Source organism: Emydura macquarii, unplaced genomic scaffold, assembly GCF_026122565.2.
Source record: "Emydura macquarii macquarii isolate MOO-44397 ecotype Brisbane River unplaced genomic scaffold, CSIRO-AGI_Emac_v2 contig_3506, whole genome shotgun sequence".
Classification (NCBI taxonomy): Eukaryota; Metazoa; Chordata; order Testudines; family Chelidae; genus Emydura; species Emydura macquarii.
The window spans coordinates 4725977-4745974 of NW_027133643.1; the positions used below are offsets into that span (position 1 = coordinate 4725977).

Below are 19998 nucleotides of genomic sequence, written 5' to 3' on the forward strand. Positions count from 1 at the left end.
TTCATTCTGAGTCAGTAAGGGCTTGAGTCTTTTGCTATAGCAACTCTCTTCTGTTTAGCATTAGCTAAGTCCAGACCATCTGGCTTGAAGGGCAGAGTCTTTCTAGTAAAGGAGAAAGAGGGATCATAATGAGCTTTCCTCCCCATCCCAAATAAATAATGAATGGCAATGAAAACACATATATTGAAGATCAAGACAGCATGATGATGTGGTAACTTGCAATGCCAATGCACATGGTCTTGAGTTACCTTTAAACATGACTATTGTTTCTAAGCCTGCTGAAGTAAGTTTTAAGAAGGGACTTAAGAGGAAAGGGTGAGGGTGAGCCAAATGGCATCTGGAACGCAGCTCAGTCATTCTACAAATAAACACACAGACAGAAATATCAGAAGAAAAGTATCTTGTTCTAGGGTCAGCAACCCTAGGTATTGATGCAGTAGCTTCTGCCCTGTTAAGACTATTTGTTGTTAATACACTTATTTAATGTTTTTCACAGATATTGACAAATACTGGAGTGATTTATGGGCCAGTGACTTTCAGTTAAATCTGGATTTGCACTTACCTGAAGAAAACAAATATATAGGTGAGTGAGACACTAGTATCTAGTTGGACTCTCATATTGCTCGTTCCCATTCTACTCAATTTCACAATGGAGGGTGTCTGAGAAATGACTTTTTCTTTTAAATTAATGTGTGATTTTAAACTGTGTCTTTTGGAATGGAGAGACAATGTGGAAACATTTTTTTGTCTGTGCTTTTGTTAAATCATACTTTTAATAAGTTTAAATTTTGGGCCAAATTTGATCTGAGAATGTCCATTTAAGATGTTTTTAGTTCATGGACCATGTAGCCATGATGCACTCATGAGTAGATTGCATTCAGCTATAGACCTTAGAACCTGGTTTACTGATAGAGGCAGTGTTGTTTGGTTATCCCTGCTCTTTTGGGAAAAATAACACAGACTCTTAAATAGCACCTAAATCTGTCATCAGAAGTAAAAAAAATGAAGAACTTATCTTTTGAATGAGACATAATAGCCTATCTGTTCTTCACTTCAGGGTTGGCACTGGGTACGAGACAAGATTCTGGTATGGGATCTAAATTTACGACTTTTAGTTCCAGAAGACAGTGTGCTATTAAATATACTATGGTCAAATAGAAGAGAGGAGAGCAGTTTGCTTTTAGTTTTGAAAGTTGCACACTTGTGCCAATGCTTGTGAATTTGAAATATATTAACCCACATATTCTGTTTCTGCATTAGCCACTGACTTCACTCTGAAGGCACCCGATTGCCCCGACACAGAGCACCCAGTCAAAATTCTGACTACACAACAGGGCTGTGTGTGGTACAAGAAGGACAATAAATTCAAAATCCCCAAAGGTAACACCTGTTAGCTGATGTATTAAACAAAACGTGCAAAACAAAGCTTTTCCTATGCGATGGTACTGGCACCTACACAGTACTGGCAATTTGTTTAGAATTAGGACTTGTAGCTCTCCGATTTTCCAAAACCAAGCAGCAGAGAACATCAGTTGCTAAGTGCCAGTTGGCATTTTGGTTATAAACTCCCTTTTGTAAGTGTGTAACTGCTTATGGTGAGCATGTGGAATGCTTTGTCCAAGCCATGTCTATTGGGGAATATACAAGTGCCTAATTGTACTGTCTTACTTCAGAAGTCCTAGTTATTATAAGGAAACATGCCCCCCCCAACTGTCCCATTTCCTTTTTACCACTGCAAAGAACAGAAGGGATCTATTTCTGTGCTGAGGCTATCATCCTCTGGGACACAAGATGCAGATATTCACACCTGTGTTAACACCAGCTTCTGTAAAATGCTTGAGTGCTGGGTCTTTTCAACCCAACTCTGGCCTGGGGAGCTGCCAGCACCTACTAAGACTCTTTTGCCTAAGCCAGTTATGGTGACTCTGACTGCCTTTATGGCAACAACTAAATTCACACCTGCTCCTGGCCCAAATCCTACTAAAGGATCAGCAACATCTACTGTGGCATTGACCATACCATCAGGTCCAGGCACTTCTTGGCCTGGAGAATGTTTCTGAAGGCCTACTTCCAAACAGAAGGAAAAATATAAGCACTGTGGCACTGAGTATGCTCAACATAAGAGAAAGAAGAAGCACTATGATTCTTAACCACCTGGCATCCTGGCACAGGAGTTCTCAGTGTCAGCATCATCAGAGTACCACTCACAACTTTCATGACTGGAGGCCATGGCACCCAGCAGGCGGGTATGGTGTCTGCAGGAGTTTCACCCAAACAAGTCCCACAGACCCCTTCCTTCTTTTGGATGCTTCCTCTCCCATTTTCAGGATGAATGGGAACATATAACATAGGACAAATGGGTTTTGAAAGCCATATCATCTGGTTATACTATTCATTTCAAATCTGTCCCTCTTACCCATTCTCCTTCTCAGTCCCTCTTCAGGGACGTCTCTCACAATCAATTGCTAGCAAGAGGTGTCCTCTCATTTATGTTTAGAAGCAATAGAACCAGTTCCTGTACAACACAGGGGAAGGGGATTTTATTCCAAGTACTTCCTAATTCGCAAAAAAGAATGGAGGGTGGAGGCCAGTTTTAGACCTCAGGTCTCTATACAAATACATAAAGCAAGAAATATTCAGGACGGTAGCCCTTGCAATAATATTTCCTTCGTTAGAATTAGGAGTTTGGTTTGTGACACTTGACCTACAAGATGCATATTTTCATGCTGTAATTCATCCTTCACATTTTTCATTTTCTAATAAACACTGAGCACTGCCAATACAGTGTGCTCCCTTTCAGCCTATCTTCAGCACCGAAGATATTTTCAAAGATTCTGGCCGTAGTTGCCATTGATCTACGTTGTTTGGTTATAATTGTTTTCTTGTATCTAGACGATTGGTTGATTAGGGGCAGATCATATCAGGAAGTGTTGACATCAGTAAAGATCATATGGTCCCTGTTTCACAGCTTGGGCCTTCAAATCAACCTCAAAAAATCCATTTTGACTTCACTACAGCACTCTAGATTTCATAGGAGCTTTCCTGGATGCAGTGATGGGAAGAGCATACCTACCATTCAGTAGATTTCTTGCACTAGTGAATCTCATTCAATCAAGAGGCAGGGAAGTCCTCAAGCAACAGTAAGAGATTGTCTTCAACTGCTGGGTCACATGTCATCTTGAGTCTTTGTAGTGCACCATGCCGGATTATGTCTCCGAGGTCTACATGGATTGTCTTCAAACAGTTTACTAACCAAACAAACACAGTCTTTGCAGGTTACTGTCTGTTCCCTAATGTGTTCTACAATTACTTAATTAGTGAAAGATCCCATTCAAAACCTTAATTGCCTTATGAAACACCCTTTTGAGCCACTAGCTACGTGTTCTTTTTTAGATTTATTAATGAAGACAGTCTTCCTGATAGCAATCACTTCCGCCTTGAAGGATGGGAGAATTGGGAGCCTTAATGGCAGACCCCCATTTATAGTATTCACCAGAGAGAAAGTGTTGCTGCAGGCACATCCAAGATTTTTACATAAGGTATTCTCAGAATTTCATATTAATCAAACCATTCGGCTCCCTTATTTTACCCAAAACCGTGCTGGACTGCTCAAGTAGCTGAATTCCATTCCCTAGATATCAGGAGGCCATTACCCTTCAATCTAGATAGGACCAACCCATTTAGAAGATCTTCTATACTATTTGTATCCATTGAGGACAGAAACAAGGGTTCAGTATTTTCAAAACAGAGATTATCAAAATGGATCTCCAGTTATTTTAAGATTTGTTATGAGAGAATTAATGTTCATCTCCCTCTAAAATGATTGCACATTCCACAAGAGCACTATCTATGTCTATAGCACTAATTGATGATGTACAGACACCTGTAGAGTAGCAACTTGGTTTTCTGTTTGTACCTGTGGCAAGATTAGATGCTGCTGTTTGCAGTGCAGCTCTCTCCTCTGTATTGGTCTCTGCTCCAATCTCCCACCACCTTATTGCAGGTATTGCTCGGAAGTCACCTGAAGTGGAGCACCCACAGAGTCACTACTTGAAGAAGAAGAAGAAAAGGTTACTCACCTTGTGCAGTAACTGGAGTTCTTTGAGTGGTGCATCCCTGTGGGTGCGCCACCACCCACCCTCATTCTTTGCTTCAATGTCTCCATTGTGGGTCTTTGTGGTGAAGAAGGAAGTGAGGGCAGCTTGCCCACACAGCCCCATTATAGTATCAACATGGGGCACAAAGATGTGTGGGGCGCATGTGAGGTCCGAACAGGCACTACTATGAAAAATCTCCAATCGAAGGTGCAAGGTGCAGGTGCACTTGAAATGGAGCACCCAAAGGGGAATAATACATCTTGAAGAACTCCAGTTACTGCACAAGGTGAGTAACCTCTCCTTTGTATTCTCAGCTTGGGCAGTTGGCTGAGGAATTAGAGAGGTGGTCAGTTCTCTGAACAGCTCCACATGCTTGCAGTAGATTGTGAAGCTAAAGAGGAGCAATTGTGCTTGGAAGATAAGGAGAAATAACTCAGTTGTATCAAGTCTCATCAGAGAACTAAAAATTACAGCAGGGTAAGTACATTTTACCATTTTGCTTCTATAGGATTGTTGTAGAGGCAAAGTTTGTTCTTCTAGTACTCTTTCAAAGACACAAGAAATTTCATGCTCTTCCTGTCTATGGAGAGCTGCTTGGCACCTGTAGCTTTATCGACTAGAATACCAAACCATGTTGTCTTGGGGTTTTCTGAGAAATATGTAGAACTATCAATAGGATAATACATAAACCTTGAGTATTTGAAAGGAGTGATTTTTCTGATTAGAGCTAAACATCTCTAAAGACCAATATTGAAGCCATGACATAAGAATCTTTAGGGGCTCAAAGAAGTAGTGTAACCAAATTAGAAGACTATGCATTAAGAAATGTGGATGCTATTACTGGTGCTGTCACAGATTTTGTATTACTGTGAGAAAATCATCTGATCTCTTTGGGTCTTATTTCACCAGATATAAAATGTAGATGACACTTATCTTCCTCATAGGATTGTTGTGAGGTGTAGCCCATTAATGTTTGTAAAGAGTTTTGAGAATGCTGAATGGTAAGCGCTATACAAGTGTAGATTGTTAAAAATAATGTACCTCTAATACAGTGACATTATATCTGATGCTACAGTTTTTTCTTGTTAGTACAGGGAGAGTCTGCAGTATCTCTAATATCACTGTTTTAATAACTACTTGACACATATTTCTTCTAGCCGAGTAACTGAGTGCAGAATTTGGCACCCAAAGCAATTTACAAGTGACCATGCTTGAGAGGGAAAGGACTGACCTTGAGTTTGGAGGCCTGGTAGCTTGAAAAAACAAACTTCTCTCTTCCCCCTGTAAACTGAGAAAATGTGATCTGGAATCATTGAGAGCCAGTAAACATGGAAACTGTTTCCATTTTTGCTGTTTTGCTCAGAAACATGACTCATTTTAATTTTCAGTAAGAATCTTTTTAAAATAGGGTTTGTATAGTTTTAGATTTTGTTGTTGTATAGCATCTTTAGGTTGTTTTAGAAATAAAAGTGTAAAAATAATTTGTGTAAGAAAACATAATGCAAACATACAACGATGCAGTGCTTGCCCTGAGTAATCTAATCCTGAATAAATACTATAGCTGTTGTCATAAAAAATGTGTGCTCCCTAAATATTCTGTAATATAAAGCAATGTTTTGCAAGGTAAACTACAACTTTATGCTTCTCTTTAAATCTTCAGTTAAAAAAATTATATTGAGTAAGTATGGGTGGGAGGAAATTTCTATGGTGATAATTTAATACAGGTAAAAATATGTTGCCACCTTTGAACAAGCATTTATATGTAGTTCATAGAAAATTAACTGTTTGGAGATAAGAAATGGTTTGGGGAAAAAATGCTTGAATATTTGAATCTGCCATTGTTTCTACAGTTGTTCATTTCAGCCTTTTTAAAATTTCAGCTTATATACGTTTTCATCTGATCTCCCCGCTGATACAGCAATCTGCAAAGAGGTATAGATTTACCTTTCTCTTATCTGTCTTGCAGAGCAAGATACAACTGTAATTGTAGTATAGTATTAGCAGGTAACATTCCTCTACACATGAACAACCCATAAACCTTCCTCTGAATGAAACAAACCTGAAGATCATAGAAATCACAGAAATATTGGGCTGGAAGGGACCTCAAGAGGTCATCTTGTCCATCCCCTGGTGCTGAGGAGGGATTAAGTATACCTAGATCATCCCTGACAGGTGTTTGTCTAATCTGTTAATAAGAACCTCCAGTGATGGAGATTCTATGACCTCCCTTGATAATTTATTCCAAGCTTTAGCTATTTTTATAGTTAGATTTTTTCCCCTAATATCCAGCCTAAATCTTCCTTGCTGAAAACTAAGCCTATAACTTCTTGTCCTACCCTTGGTGGACATGGAGAACAATTGGTCACCAACCTCTGTATAACAACCTTTTACATATTTGAAATCTGTTATCATGTCCTCTTCATCCTTTTCTTCTCTGAACTAAACATGCCCAATTATTTTAACCTTTCCTTGTAGGTCATGTTTTCTAAATGTGTTATCATTTTTATTCTTTTCTGGATTCTATGGTTCTATATATATTAATTCTCCACAATAGCACTTCCAATGTAAATAAAGCTCTGAGTCTCCCAAATGCCTTTACACAAATAGCGTTAACACATAATTTTCTATATTAAAACCCCAATATTCAATAAACAAATTTTACTGGAAGCTGGCATGTTGCCTAAAAAAATCCATTATTTATTCCAGGTAGGTTTTTATCCTGCAGTAATTGGGTTGATTGTTGTACTATCCTGAAATACTTTGTAATTTGAATAGGTTTTTCTTTTGATGCAAAAAATTTTTAAATTTAATCCCAAAAAAACTATTAGGTAGTTTTGTGTGCTTCCTGAATAAAGAAGTTCACAGCCTTGTGTTTCAAGTTTTTGCATTGCCCAGGAGAAACTTCTGTGTAGAGAAATACATGTTTTTATACTGGGTTTTAAACTCTTAAGTTTTTAAATTTTTTAACTGCCAAGTGAAATAGTTTATTCCTATTGGACACCTTTTTATCTATGTACTCTCAAACCTATTGACTTTAAGGCTGTTTCTTTTTGCTCACCCTTGTTGATTCCTACTTTCACCTTCCTCATTCATACAGTGTAGTACTTTTTGAGACTTTTGTAAACATCCTTTCTCACAACATTGCTGAACTGGCATATGAAGCCGATGTTGCTCAGTTGGAATATAAACTGGTATCCGGAGAGCATGGTTTGGTCATTCGAGTGAAAGGATTCAATCATAAACTACCTGTAAGTACTATTGCTCTGTCCTCCTTACTACAGATCAACTAGTCTTTTGTGAATGTCACTTTCTAAACAACTCAAAGGCCTGAAATATTGGTGTCTTAATTTCAATTAATCTATTAATGGTCTTATAACTATTTATTGATACTAATTTTGCATACAATAAACTCATGAACTTCCTGCAGAGTCACTCAGAAACTTGCAGGCTCAGTGAGGGTAGATGTACGGTTAGCAGGGGTACATTGTGACAAGGATTGATAATGAGTGGATGGGAAGGGAGAAAAAGAACTCATCTCTTTGGTGCATTGGAGCATGAAAATCCAGTTAAAAGATTCTAAAAGTAACAAGATCTGACATTTTATCTGATCTTAACCAAAGTCTTTAAAGTGTTTATTCTTCAATTGAATGGAGTGATTAGGATATCTTTGTCATGTAATAGCAAACTAACAATGAATCAGGAAGTTGCTATCTTTGCTCTGTGAGGTACAGAGCTTGAGGCAGGACAAGGGCAGCTGAGCATGTGAACACAACAAAGAGGCAGGAGTCTTTTAAAGGTTTTATAAGAAAAGTTGTCATTTTGAAAGGTGCCTCACAGTAGTTTAATATTTATATACCATACCAAATAACAGAAAATATTATGTAGATTTTAAACCTCTACCTTCTTTTTTTGCGTGCGTTTGTGCGTACACACACACACACACACACACACACTCAACTTTCCTTAAAAATATTTGAATGTTTATTTATTACTTATTTAATAGATAAATGTGATTATATCCCATTACGTAATGCCTTAGAACTCTTATTAAAAAGATATATACTTTGTGTTTTTCAAATAGCAAAGTATGCAGATGTGAAGAACTTTAACTTTTAATTTCATTCACTTTAAAGCACTGGGTATGTGGAGTTATAAACAACCTTAATTATAATTTGTTTTTCATAGTTTTTTTTTTTAATAAATACTGGCCTAATCTTTTATGATGTGTGTAAATGTAATCATATTACTATCTTTTGGAATTAGTTTTTTTTTAAAAGGTATGTGCTCAGTGATAAGGTCTGGAGGTCATGGACATTTGGAGGAGAAAATTAGAAAGGGTGGCTCCTTCTAGGGGAATTGTAGTAGGTGCACTCCTCCGATAGCTGTGCTTCTGCATAGCCCCTCCAGACAAAGATGGACAAGGTTCAAGTTCCCTCCTGATTGTAGGAGTGTCCTAAGGACCAAGGCAAAGGGTGAGGGGCACACATGGGAAGGCATAGGTGCCTCATGTCATGTGAAGTTGGAGTGGGGACAGAGAACAAAACATGGGAGTGAGAAAGAAGGGTGAGCTGCCATAAGGAGAGGATGCAGATTTGGGTCATGAAACCATAGGCAAGCAAGAGAGGGACATGGTGATACATTTGCTCGTAGGTTGCATGGGCATATCAATTCCTTGCTCCTGCTGCCATTGCCCAGCTTAGTACAGTTCCTGTTGTCAACAGGTGTGTTCTCAACTGCTCTCCTATGGCACCTGCTGGTGCCTGTGTCTGCTGCTGACTTGCTCAGTATGACAGGATCCGCTGTCCACAAGAAGAATCTTTGACATGGGCTGAACTCCATCAACTGGTGGCATTGAAGTTCAGTTGCAAACACAGCCCCTGATGAAGGGACCCTTGCATATTAAGCGAATTATTCTCATGGTAATGTTAACAGTAGTGCCAGCTCCCATTACTTTTTTCATGAATGTTGGCATTTCAGAAGGTGGTGGAGTTTGTCTCATGAGAACCTACAACCCCCTCATGAAGTTCAGCATGCCAAAAATTGACTCTCTCCACTCAGCTTACTCACAAGAATGGATGAGGAAGCAAAGAGCCCAGCAGTTCAGGGCAGCTCTGGCTTCTCCCCTTGCTCCCTTCCTGTGAGAAAAATGGACAGGACAGTGTCTTTGCTCTTCCTGTTCCCCCCACTCTACTGCACCATGCCTGCACCCCTTAGTCTGCAAAGGGGAAGAGGGAACCCTGCTGCAGTCCCCCCATCCCAGGAGAGAAGGGTGAAAACCTTAGGACAAACAGTCTAAACAACTCCGCATAGCTTTGCTTTATGTCAAATAAAGGAACCTGAGTGATGAAATCTGGAGTCAAACTGAGTTTTTTGGATCCCATACAATGAATGAAGTGTTCTCCCAGAACTGGACAAGGTGTTCTGGATAAGCTGATTGGAAAAGGTCTTGAAGGGAAAATGCATGCATACATGCACCTGTACGTGTGTGCACACACACACATCAGGGGGAGTTCAAAAATCAAAAGACAGACCTAAAAAACACAATATAATCTTCTTTAAAAACTCTCATGATTTTTGACCCAATCTCAAGATTTTTGTGTCTGTTTCACAAGTTTTGATCTCTTGAAGTTAGGAATACTGCATTAATTCACCTACATTACTAACACAGCCGTCAAAATATTTGTGCAATATGGGTGAGTTTGATACTAAAAGAACATTAACTTTCATTTCCCGAGTTTTATGCATTTAATTTTGTAACATTGCAATAAAACAAACTGTTAGTGCATTTTATATTAGTAAAAAATTAACTATATAAGAAATAGTTAATTTTCATTTAACCTTAATGAGATCCACACAGATTTAACAAAGTTCTTTATTGATCTAGATGCTGTGACCATGATATGTCCTGGCAACTGGTAGCTTATTCTTAACTCATTAATTTATTTATTCAAGAGCTTATTGTATTTTGTGTGTAACTGATTTGTTGCATGAAGAATATTTAATAGATCTATCCAGTGCATTTTACGAGGCTCCCTTCAAACTCACGTTGATTCATGGATTATTAGACGAGCCTCCTTTTCATATAAAATATAATTCAGACTAGTTCTCTTTGGCAAAAAATATTCTTCTATTTGATAAGAATGGTGCAGAAAAAAATATTTTATTTTCTTTCCAGCTGCTATTTCAGCTCATCATTGACCACTTGTCTGACTTCAGTTTTACGCCAGCGGTTTTTGAGATGATAACAGAGCAGCTAAAAAAGACTTACTTTAATATTCTGATCAAGCTAGAGATGCTGGCCAAGTGAGTGTATCTGAGAAGGTTAATTAGATATACTGGTTCTAGGGTGGAGGTAAACACAGAGTGAATCTTCTCTGCTTTCACTGTATTGTCATGGTAGCACATTTTAGCAACTGCAGAAATTTCTTTTCTTCCAATCACAAAGTACTGTGCACTATTTTGCACTGTCTTGGTGAATAAAACAAATTCCAGTGTAATATTTAAATAGAGCATAATACTTAAATTTCAACCTCCTTCTGGTTTGTAATAAGTGTCTGGTGCTACTAATCAAATGCGAGAGCAGAGGTGGATATTTACTCATTTATATAAGGGTGTATATTGGGCAAATTACGAAGTATCTAATACCACTACCATTATCTAATAAATTACCAAAGATTACTTCACATAAATCTCATGAAGATTAATCTGATACCATTTTCGTAAGATGCCATAGCTAAAACCCTTGTTATGCATGAGATGATGGTTTAGGAAGGAGAGGTTAAGTTTTATTAGGAACTGGGGAACCCTTAGGGAAAGGAGGAATCTATAAAGAAAAGATGGGCTCCACCTAAACCAAAACAGAACCAGATTGCTGGCAAGAAAAATTTAAAAAGTTGTAGAGAAGTTTTAGAATTAAGGGCTGGGGGAAAGCCAACAGGTGTGAATGGTCAGACGGTTCAGAATGAGACATCCCTTAAGGGAGGATCTATTAACAGGGATTCTCTATATCCTAGTAAGAAGGTGAGAATGGAAGCTGATTAACTGCAGGTAGGAACTGAAGAGAAACAGATGAAAAAGAGTCTCATTCAATTACATCACATAGTGGCAGACAGCTAAAAAGTGACAAATTTTATACGTGCTTGTATACAAATGCTAGAAGTCTAAATACTAAAATGGCTGAACTTGAGTGTGTGGTATTTAATAAGGATATTGATATAATTGACATCACAGAAATTTGGTGTAATGATGTTATTCAGTATTTTTGGTTAGGATTAGCTGAAATTATGTTTGTCACTGACCTTGGGTAAAAAAAAGTGCAGGGTTCTCAGTCCCTATCGGACAACACATTCTGAACTGACTAACTAAAACTATTCTTTTTTCTTGTTTGTTACAGAGATGTGTGTTCTTTAATTTTGGAGCATGGCAGGTGGTCTATGATAGATAGATATAGAAGATTAATGAAGGGCCTTTACACTGAATCTCTATCAACCTTTGTTAAGGGCTTCAAATCTCAACTATATGTGGAGGGGCTAGTGCAAGGAAACTTCACAAGCAGAGTGAGTACTACTCTCAGCAGCTGAAGCTTGAACTCTATATTCATAGGTCAAACCACCACTTTCAGAAGTTGTTCAATACAATTGCCACAAACCGCATTTATAACTCTTGTTTTGCCAGCCTATAACTTTTTGGTTGCACTAGCAGTTTTGGGGATATCTCACACAGGTGCAACTCCCCTGTTAACACCATGGGACGGCAAATGTAGACTGGCCATTGCTGATTTTTCCCTCATGTTGTTTAAACAGGCTCATTTTTAATTTTTAAACTCCAGGTGTGGATGACATGGTGGTGAAAAAGGCCAAAGCCTGTTCACACTTGTGCTCCCAGGGTTTGTTACCAAGGGAGCTGCCCTGGTGCTGATGCAACTGAAGACTTCCTTAAAATGCCAGTGTAGATACAGCCTATATGGCAAGGTCAAACCATGTGAAACCTCTCTAGGGTCCAATCCTGCTATCTTTACTCACACAAAACTCCTACTGAAGTCAGTGAAGACTTTTTCCCGAAGACCGGTTGATCCAGCCATAGGTCTGACCTAGTCTAACTGGCCTTTTTAAACCTGGATAATAGGGTTTGGCCCCATCGATGCAGTGTCACAAACATTGTGTGGCCAGTGAGTATGGGGCATGAACTCACTTGCTGTCTTCAGTTTGTGCTCATCAGTTTTCCTTGATTGGTAATATTTGTCCTTGGACTGGCAAGCCTTTTGGGAAATTCACCACTGTATTGGTGGGGGTGGGGATTCCTGTTATGACAAACATAGCCATACGGGCATTGGCTTTTAAGGGAAGCTGGGGTTTAGCTATGTGTATTATGTACTCTTTGTTTGAGATACGTTTTGCAGTAAGTGCTGTAGTTTGTGAGTTAAATAAATTTCAGGACCCTGGATGCCCTGCAGTCACAGCATGAGGTCCCGCAGCACTTATCATAAGCTCTGCTGTTTCTCTCCTTTGCTGGCACTACCTCAAGCTGTTCCTACATAGCAATCCCTCTTACTCTTTTTGTGCATATCCCTTGCAGCTTAGACTTAGTTAGCAGACTCTGTAAGCCATTTCTCTCATTTTCTTTCTTTTTTTCCTGTCTTCCATACTGGCCTTGCAGAAACGCTACAAACTTCCAAGCAAGAGACTGGATTGGAGATGTCTGTTTCTTCCCACTGCATAATATAGATGAGACCATACTCATGTCACCTCATGGGGAAGGGTGTGACTTGGTGCTGGGCTAACCCCTTGCCAAAATGCTGTAATGTATGGCAAGACTGAGGACTGGGCAATTCAGTGTGTACTGGCCTCTTTCGGGATGGCTGTAGAATGTATTGGAGCTGATGCCTAAAGGGCTAATAATCCCATTCTCCTAAATAAAGCTGTTTACATTTTATCTCCTAGGAATCAAAGGATTTTCTGAATTATGTTGTTCTGTGAGTATCTCTCTTTGGTTTTTTCACCTTTCACCCTTGGGAACTGTAACTCTATTACAAAGTTATGAGCCTTGGTTAACATTTTCTCTTCTTTTGTGGAGTGGGGAAGAATGTTGGAAACACAACTGGAATTTCCTTTTTTCAAAAAGAAATGTAGTAACTATATTGTCACTATTTTCTGGAAATCTTCTGGTTTTGGTATTCAGATCTGATATGGTGCAAATAGGATGTGATTTTTAGTTTTGTTAGGAGCGGGAGGAAATTGATGCTATTTTGAGTATTGAGGCATCTGGATTATGAAGATTGGTGCTTTGTTATGAGATAAGGAATGGACAGGAGTTTGACACTTCGCTGTTTGGACTCCCTTCAGAAAACTGCAGTTCTTTCCCTTGCCACATCCATGTCCTGTTCAGTTTCGGGTGGTAGACCTACCAAACACACACCTATTCTGCAAGGTGAAAACTCTTAACAGAGATGATGCCAACTCTGAAGTGACAGTCTATTATCAGGTAGTGTACTCATTTATTTTCCTTGTAGTGACTACTGCTGCTTGTTATGCTGATGGTTTTCCTAATCCAGACTGCACAACAATTCTCCAACCATTATTTAAGGATATGTCTTGAATTCTAGTGATCCCATAAACACACGAGCAAAGCCCAAGTTGCTAAAAACCCTTACTGAAGTTACTGTCTGTATTGTTTTGTATATGAAAGTTCTAGATCTATTATGCCTTGTGTAGACATGTTCCATCCATTTCCATCATGATATTGCCTTTTCCCCTCCCCCAGATTGTGCCTGTTGATGCCTCCTGTTCTTTGATTACCTCAGTATTGTGTTTTCACCCATTCTGTTCCCTTTTCCGTGAGCAACCATTGTCTTCCACTCAGGGGGCTACTCTGAGGACACATTGGAGGCCAGAAAGTCTCAGATTGCTTTTTTGTTGCAAATTGCAATGTACTTAAAGCTGAAATCCACCCTGAATGGTTGTCTTTCTCTCAAAAAGGCCCCTCTAGGGACATGGACCATAACTCTTAGCTCCATGAGAAACCCCTAAACTATTTTCAATTAATGTTTTTCTTCTTTTAGTCTGGGGCTAGGAGTTTAAGAGAATACACCCTCATGGAGCTACTTGTGGTAAGTTTTGTTCCTTTCCTAACAACTCTTGAGTGTTTATTAATATGTGCCAATAGAAGCAGTACCTGTGTTCTACACATGACAGTGTATGCCGTGAAAATAATGGCTGGTGGTGTCAAGATGAGATTACAGATCTTAATGATACATGTGGCTCACTCTAATTAGCCTTTTACTTCCCCTACGGGTATAGGTGTTTGAAGCATAATGCTAGGAAAACCCAGTGAGCTGTTTCACTCATGAACTGAATGAAGTAAACTTTCTTCCTATTAAACTTCCTGAAGATCAAGATTTTTTGTAATCCAATTACAAGGTTATAGTTTTACTCCATGCTAATTCCTTTCTGGAGTGAGGGGATTCAGTGAGGTTTAGTAGCTTTCCATTGTTTCTTGTTTTGATCATGCTTTGGTACTGAGTCTGAGTGAAAGCTGCTATTGTGGGATATATGTTGTAAGTAGGAATGTCTTCTGACTGAATCCATGCTGTATTCAGATGCACATGGAAGAGCCTTGCTTCAACTTCCTGCGAACCAAGCAAACCCTTGGGTAAGTTCACTGCGTGGGGTACAGCTCCTGTTCAACTGCTTTATCATATATCATGAGTCTTGTGTACTTTATTACTATGGAAACTCCCTACTGCATGGTAGTTAATTCCTGGCACAGTGTGGCTGAAAGTATAGTGTAACATACTGTAACCAAAACCAGAAATTTCTTTGGTGCCATATATAAATGGCAAGGTTGTGTGCAGTAAAGCTACTGTAAACTGGTCAAGTTACTCATCAGAACAAAATAGTTGTTGTTAGCAAGGTCTTGTCCTCCAGGTTAGAGTCCATAATCAGAAGGTAACATAATTTGATTAAGCAGAAGACTCTCCTTCTAGCTTGGTGATTAACACTAACTCTAACTCTGGAGCTAGACTCCCTTAAAAGTAACCTGCCCTCACTTTGTCTTCCATGTAGCTGCTACTATAACTTTCCCATGAGTATGTATGTAATGGGTGGGGGCTGCTGATCTTGAATTAACTCCTGTCACCACTGCAGCTGCATCCTCTTCTGATTAGGCTCTTTATTGTGAACTAAAAGGCTCCAGTAACCCTGACTTCTGTCACGGAGGTCATGGATTCCATGACTTTCTGATGACTTTTTCAGTGGTGGCAGGGCGGAGCAGCTGTCAGCCCTGGGGCTGCCGGAGTAGCAGTCCCAGGCCTGAAGCAGTGGTTGGGGCTGGAGTAGCTGCAAGAGGTCAGCCCCCCCAGCAGCATATAACTCTTGGTCCCTCCCCAAGGTATTTTTAGTAAAAGTCAGGACAGGTTGCGGGCTTCCATGAATTTTTGTTTATTGCCCATGACCTGTCCCTGACTTTTACTAAAAACACCTGTGACAGAATCTTAACCTTAACTATGGGGGTTCTGGCAATTTCACTGATCTGGATTGCAGGATTTCTCAGCCTGTCTGCTAAACCAAACCTTCAAAAGGAATTTGCTGAACAAGAAAAGGCCAAAGCCACTTGATGCAAGAAATCTGATATTTGTATTCCAGAGGGAATCTTGAGTTGGTAGCTGCCTCATTGCTAAAATCTTTGACCTATGTATTGACAATATTCTAATTTAGTAGTTGTGGATGCTAAATGTAAAATGACTTGTGCTTGTGGACTTTTTTCTCCTTTTGGTTTAAGCTACCATGTGTACCCTACATGTAGAAATACATCTGGGATCCTTGGGTTCTCTGTTACCGTAACCACACAAGCAACCAAGAACAAGTGAGTTTCATCTGACTTTATCTCACTTAATCAGTTCTTTGCCATTGAAGAGGCCTAGGGCGTTGGTTCATCTCAGTCCCTCCTCCTGTTCTCTACCTGTCTCATATAATAGTTTAGTCTCCTGAAAGCTGTAATACTGTGCTTTACTTCCAGTTATTGGGGTTGGGGTTGGGTGGCTGGGTGATGTTGGTGTCCTGTGATATACTGGAGGTTAGAATAGATACTCTGGTGGTCCCTTCTGTCTTTAAACTCTGAATTTATGACTCTTACTAGTTTAGAAGAGGGGTTAGATTGCATGTTAGTGTTTCCATCTCCGCTACCCTTGGACTTCTGTGGCTTTTCAGAGCTAACCTCTCTGTAGCTGAAGCAGTAGCTGTCTACAACCTTGTAAGCACATAGCCATGTATTATTTCAGGATTCCTGAATTTTTTCCACAGTACTCTAGCACTGATATCTGTTTTGTAGCAGATATGGACTGGTTATAGAGCTTTCACCCCAGACTGAGATACAGGAGATGATTGCTATTTAAGACATCTTTAATGCACTGCCAGGTAGAGCTGTTGTACTGTATGTGCAAATAAAGATATGTTACACATGGTTCCACCTAGTGGGTGAACCGTATAATGCAGTTTAGCTGTCCATTATATCTCCCCTTTAAGTTTTACATTCCTACCATTTACAAAATTTTATAAAGTGTACACTATCATGCTATCTTTAAAGTTCAGTACATATCATTCTGTTAAGTGTTCCGAATTGTATGAATTTTCTAATTACACAACCCAAACGTGTAACAACTTGGTCATCTGGCTGTCCATTAGTTACAATGACTGTCTCTGGTCGGTTTGGGGTCTGAGTCATCTTCTTGTTCTGCATGAGCCATCTGGGGATTGGATTCTTTTTCTTTACGATAGTTGAAGTTCTCCATTCGTTTTCTCCATGCAGTTTGACACAAACGCAGGTTCTAGGCCTGGCAGTTCTCTAACTGAGTGATTTTGGTAACACTAAACATATCATGTCTTTTAAGTATGTTATTTCTATATAATTGGAAAAACAGTCCACTATGATCAGGTAATGATGCCTTCTGAATTTGCATAAATCTGCAACTAGTCTCTTCCAAGGTCTGTCAGGTGCAATGTTCACATGCAGATACTTTATTCTTCATGTCCTTGTTGTTGTCCAGCCACCACACTGACTGGTTAGCGTGTTCCTGGCATTTAGTTAGTCACTGATGTCTTTCATAGATAAGGTTTAGGATTTCTCTTCTGATTTCATTTGGAATTATGATTCAATTGCCTTTAATCATGAGTCTATTTGACTCACTTAATTGTCCACATACTGCAAAGTTCTTTCTTTCTCACTTCCTTGGTGTCCTTTATGGCCAGCTGGCCCAAGCGTTTAATGTAACATAGAACTTCTTAAGGTTGTGTGTCTGTCAAGGGTGCTTGTTGTAGCTGTTGTAGTCTAAGCTTGAATTGCTTTTACTTTCTCTGGGCTAGGACTGATTCCATCTTTGTTTATTGTCTGTCCCCAAGCTCTATTTGATGTAGGAGGAAAACAGACTTTTGCTTGTTTAGCATCAGTTGGGACTGACTGATTTTTTTACAGCTTTGTTGAGGGTTTTGTTTTATTCTTCCATCGATGACTCATATATCAAAATATTGTCCATGAAAACTACAGCTCCAGTTATGTTTGTTAATAATTCTGCCCTCTTTCTTTGGAAAATTTCAGGTGCACTGGTAACCCTAACAGGTAATATTCAAAGGGTGTTATGAATATAGTCAGTTTAGCACTATCATTGGCTAAATGAATTTGCCAGAATCTGCTTGAGCATTGTAGGAGTGCATGACCATTCCTCCTTGTCAGTCTCTGAGAGAGACCATGCCCCCTCGCTGTCACACCTGTGCAGGCAAGCTCAAAGCAGAGAATTAGCTGTCTCTGAGGCCCTGGCCCTCAGGCAGGGCAGGGCAACAAACAGTCTAAGACTCCCACCCTCAGGCAGAGTAGGGCAGTGAATAGTCAGGGGCCCAAGCTTTCAGGCAGGGCGGGACACCAAACAGTCTAGGGCTCAGGCAAGGATTGAGTACCAATCCACAGGCCTCCTGGCCTAGTGTGGGGAGTCTGCCATCCTAGGGTGGGATGACAGAGGGTAGGGGGACCCAGGCCCACTCTATTCCACTGGGTCCCAGCCCAGGGCCTCAACAGCAGTGGAGTGTTCTGCCAATGGGTCTTTGGGGTCACAGCTGACTCCAGTGCGGGCAGCAATGTAGCTGGACTGTAGTTGGCTATTCCTAGGCTAATTCTTACCTTCCCCACGAGGTGTACCCACATCCAGAGATCATCTTCCATCTCCCCAGGGTACACCACCAGATGTAGTCCCAGTAGCTCCTCGGCGTCTGGGTGGTTGGGCAGCGCTGGCAGGTCAGGCGAGTCCTGGTGGCAGCAGGAGTCTTCCCAGGTTTCCACTTCAGCAGTGAGTGAGAGACATCCTTCTTCTTCAGTAGCTCTGTTCCAACTGAGCTGGAAGGTCCACCCTTTTTAGTTCCAGTTCCTGCCTTGCCCTCTGCTTCTGGCACGGGTGGGCATGGCCTTCCTGGCTCCACCAGGGGGTGGATGGTGGTACCTCCTTGTCAGCCTCCAAGGAAGGCCATGCCGTCTCACTACAGGTATCCTGCCTGGAATTCCTTTCACTTTGGGGACAAAGTCATTCAGTGTTCAGAGGTTATATTTTTCTCTTACTTCTGCTTCAGTACATCTTTCAATATTCACATAGATTCGTATTTTTCCATTTTTCTTATATATATAACTGGTACCACTGGAGCACACCATGCTGTTGGCTCAGAGATTTTCTTGATTATGCCAATCTGTTCCATTTTCTTTAACTTAGTTTGCATTTTTTGAAGCAACAGAACAGGAATCCTGCAATGTGTATGTACACTATATGGTTCAGTATTGTCTCTTAAGGTTACTTTTTCTGAATCTCCTTTCAAAAGTCCAATATCACAAAATATTCCATCACATTCTTTCACCTTTGCTCACTAGACCCATCATGGCTTCCATGCTATGCCTGAGAAGGTTGTTCATCTTTGATCATATGCACTTTGAATGCATAGCTTTTGTCTCTGTTTTTTCAGTGGTGAACTGGCTCATGTGGTTCAGAATACCTCCAGGGCTCATCAGAACTAGTCAGGTGATTTCAGCTTTGAGAGGGGTTGAAGGCTATGGTAAGTCCTTTTTGATATGACTGTCACATCTGCTCCTGAGTCAGTTTTAAAGTCAATAATCTTTCCATGAATATTCAGTTTCACTCCAGACAGGGTCTGGGTCATCATGTGATAGATCCCAGAAACAATGACTCTTGATTGTCTGTAATATGGGTCAATTCGCTGACTACTTTGGTGCAGCAAAGAGCTGCAAAATGTCCATATTTTATGCATTTATTATTTCTTGTGCCTTTGACTGGACATACATCTCTTGGGCTATGAATTTTTCCACATCTCATGCTTTTAATCTGAAAAGCTTTGTAGTTAGTGTGGAATTTGTCCATTGTATCCTGAGCGGTCTTATGATAATTACTTTCAGCAATTAAGCTGCATCTGTTCACAGCTTCTAAGCTAGTTTCTTGCTTTTCAGGTTTGGTGAGTTGCTTATAGTTTTGTTGTTTCACCAGCTCAGACTACCTTGATATTTGAATAGCTGTGTGTAGGGTTAAATCTGTTTTTAATTATAGCTGCTTTGTAAGATTTTTATCTGCAAGCTCTATAACTAATCTATCTCCAATATTTTCATGTTTCACAGTCCCAAAATAGCAGTTTTCTGTAAATGCAAGCAAAGCTCTGGTAAAAGATTCAACAATTCTTCTGGTTGTTGAATTTTTTGGTGTAAACATTCCCTTTCATAAACCACATTTCTCTGCGGTATAAAGTATGCATCAAAGATAGACAGAATCCTTTCACAGTCATCTCTGTGACTGTCTTCAGTAAAATACTGAAAGATATGCTATGCCTGCTTCTCCATAGCATAAATTAAAGAGCACATCTGGATG

General features: G+C 39.9%; 1 protein-coding gene across 1 annotated transcript in view; it reads left to right on the forward strand.

The window, feature by feature from the left end:
- The window catches only part of LOC137144960 (nardilysin-like), a 66758-nt gene that overhangs the window by 42059 nt on the left and 4701 nt on the right, over positions 1-19998 (forward strand). Inside the window, exons 17-27 of the mRNA XM_067535475.1 lie at positions 497-583; positions 1261-1380; positions 5978-6029; positions 7195-7345; positions 10273-10400; positions 11491-11653; positions 13037-13068; positions 13439-13577; positions 14155-14202; positions 14692-14744; positions 15873-15956. Of these exons, the coding sequence (XP_067391576.1) occupies positions 497-583; positions 1261-1380; positions 5978-6029; positions 7195-7345; positions 10273-10400; positions 11491-11653; positions 13037-13068; positions 13439-13577; positions 14155-14202; positions 14692-14744; positions 15873-15956 (1057 nt within the window). The remainder of the gene's footprint in view (positions 1-496; positions 584-1260; positions 1381-5977; positions 6030-7194; positions 7346-10272; positions 10401-11490; positions 11654-13036; positions 13069-13438; positions 13578-14154; positions 14203-14691; positions 14745-15872; positions 15957-19998) is intronic.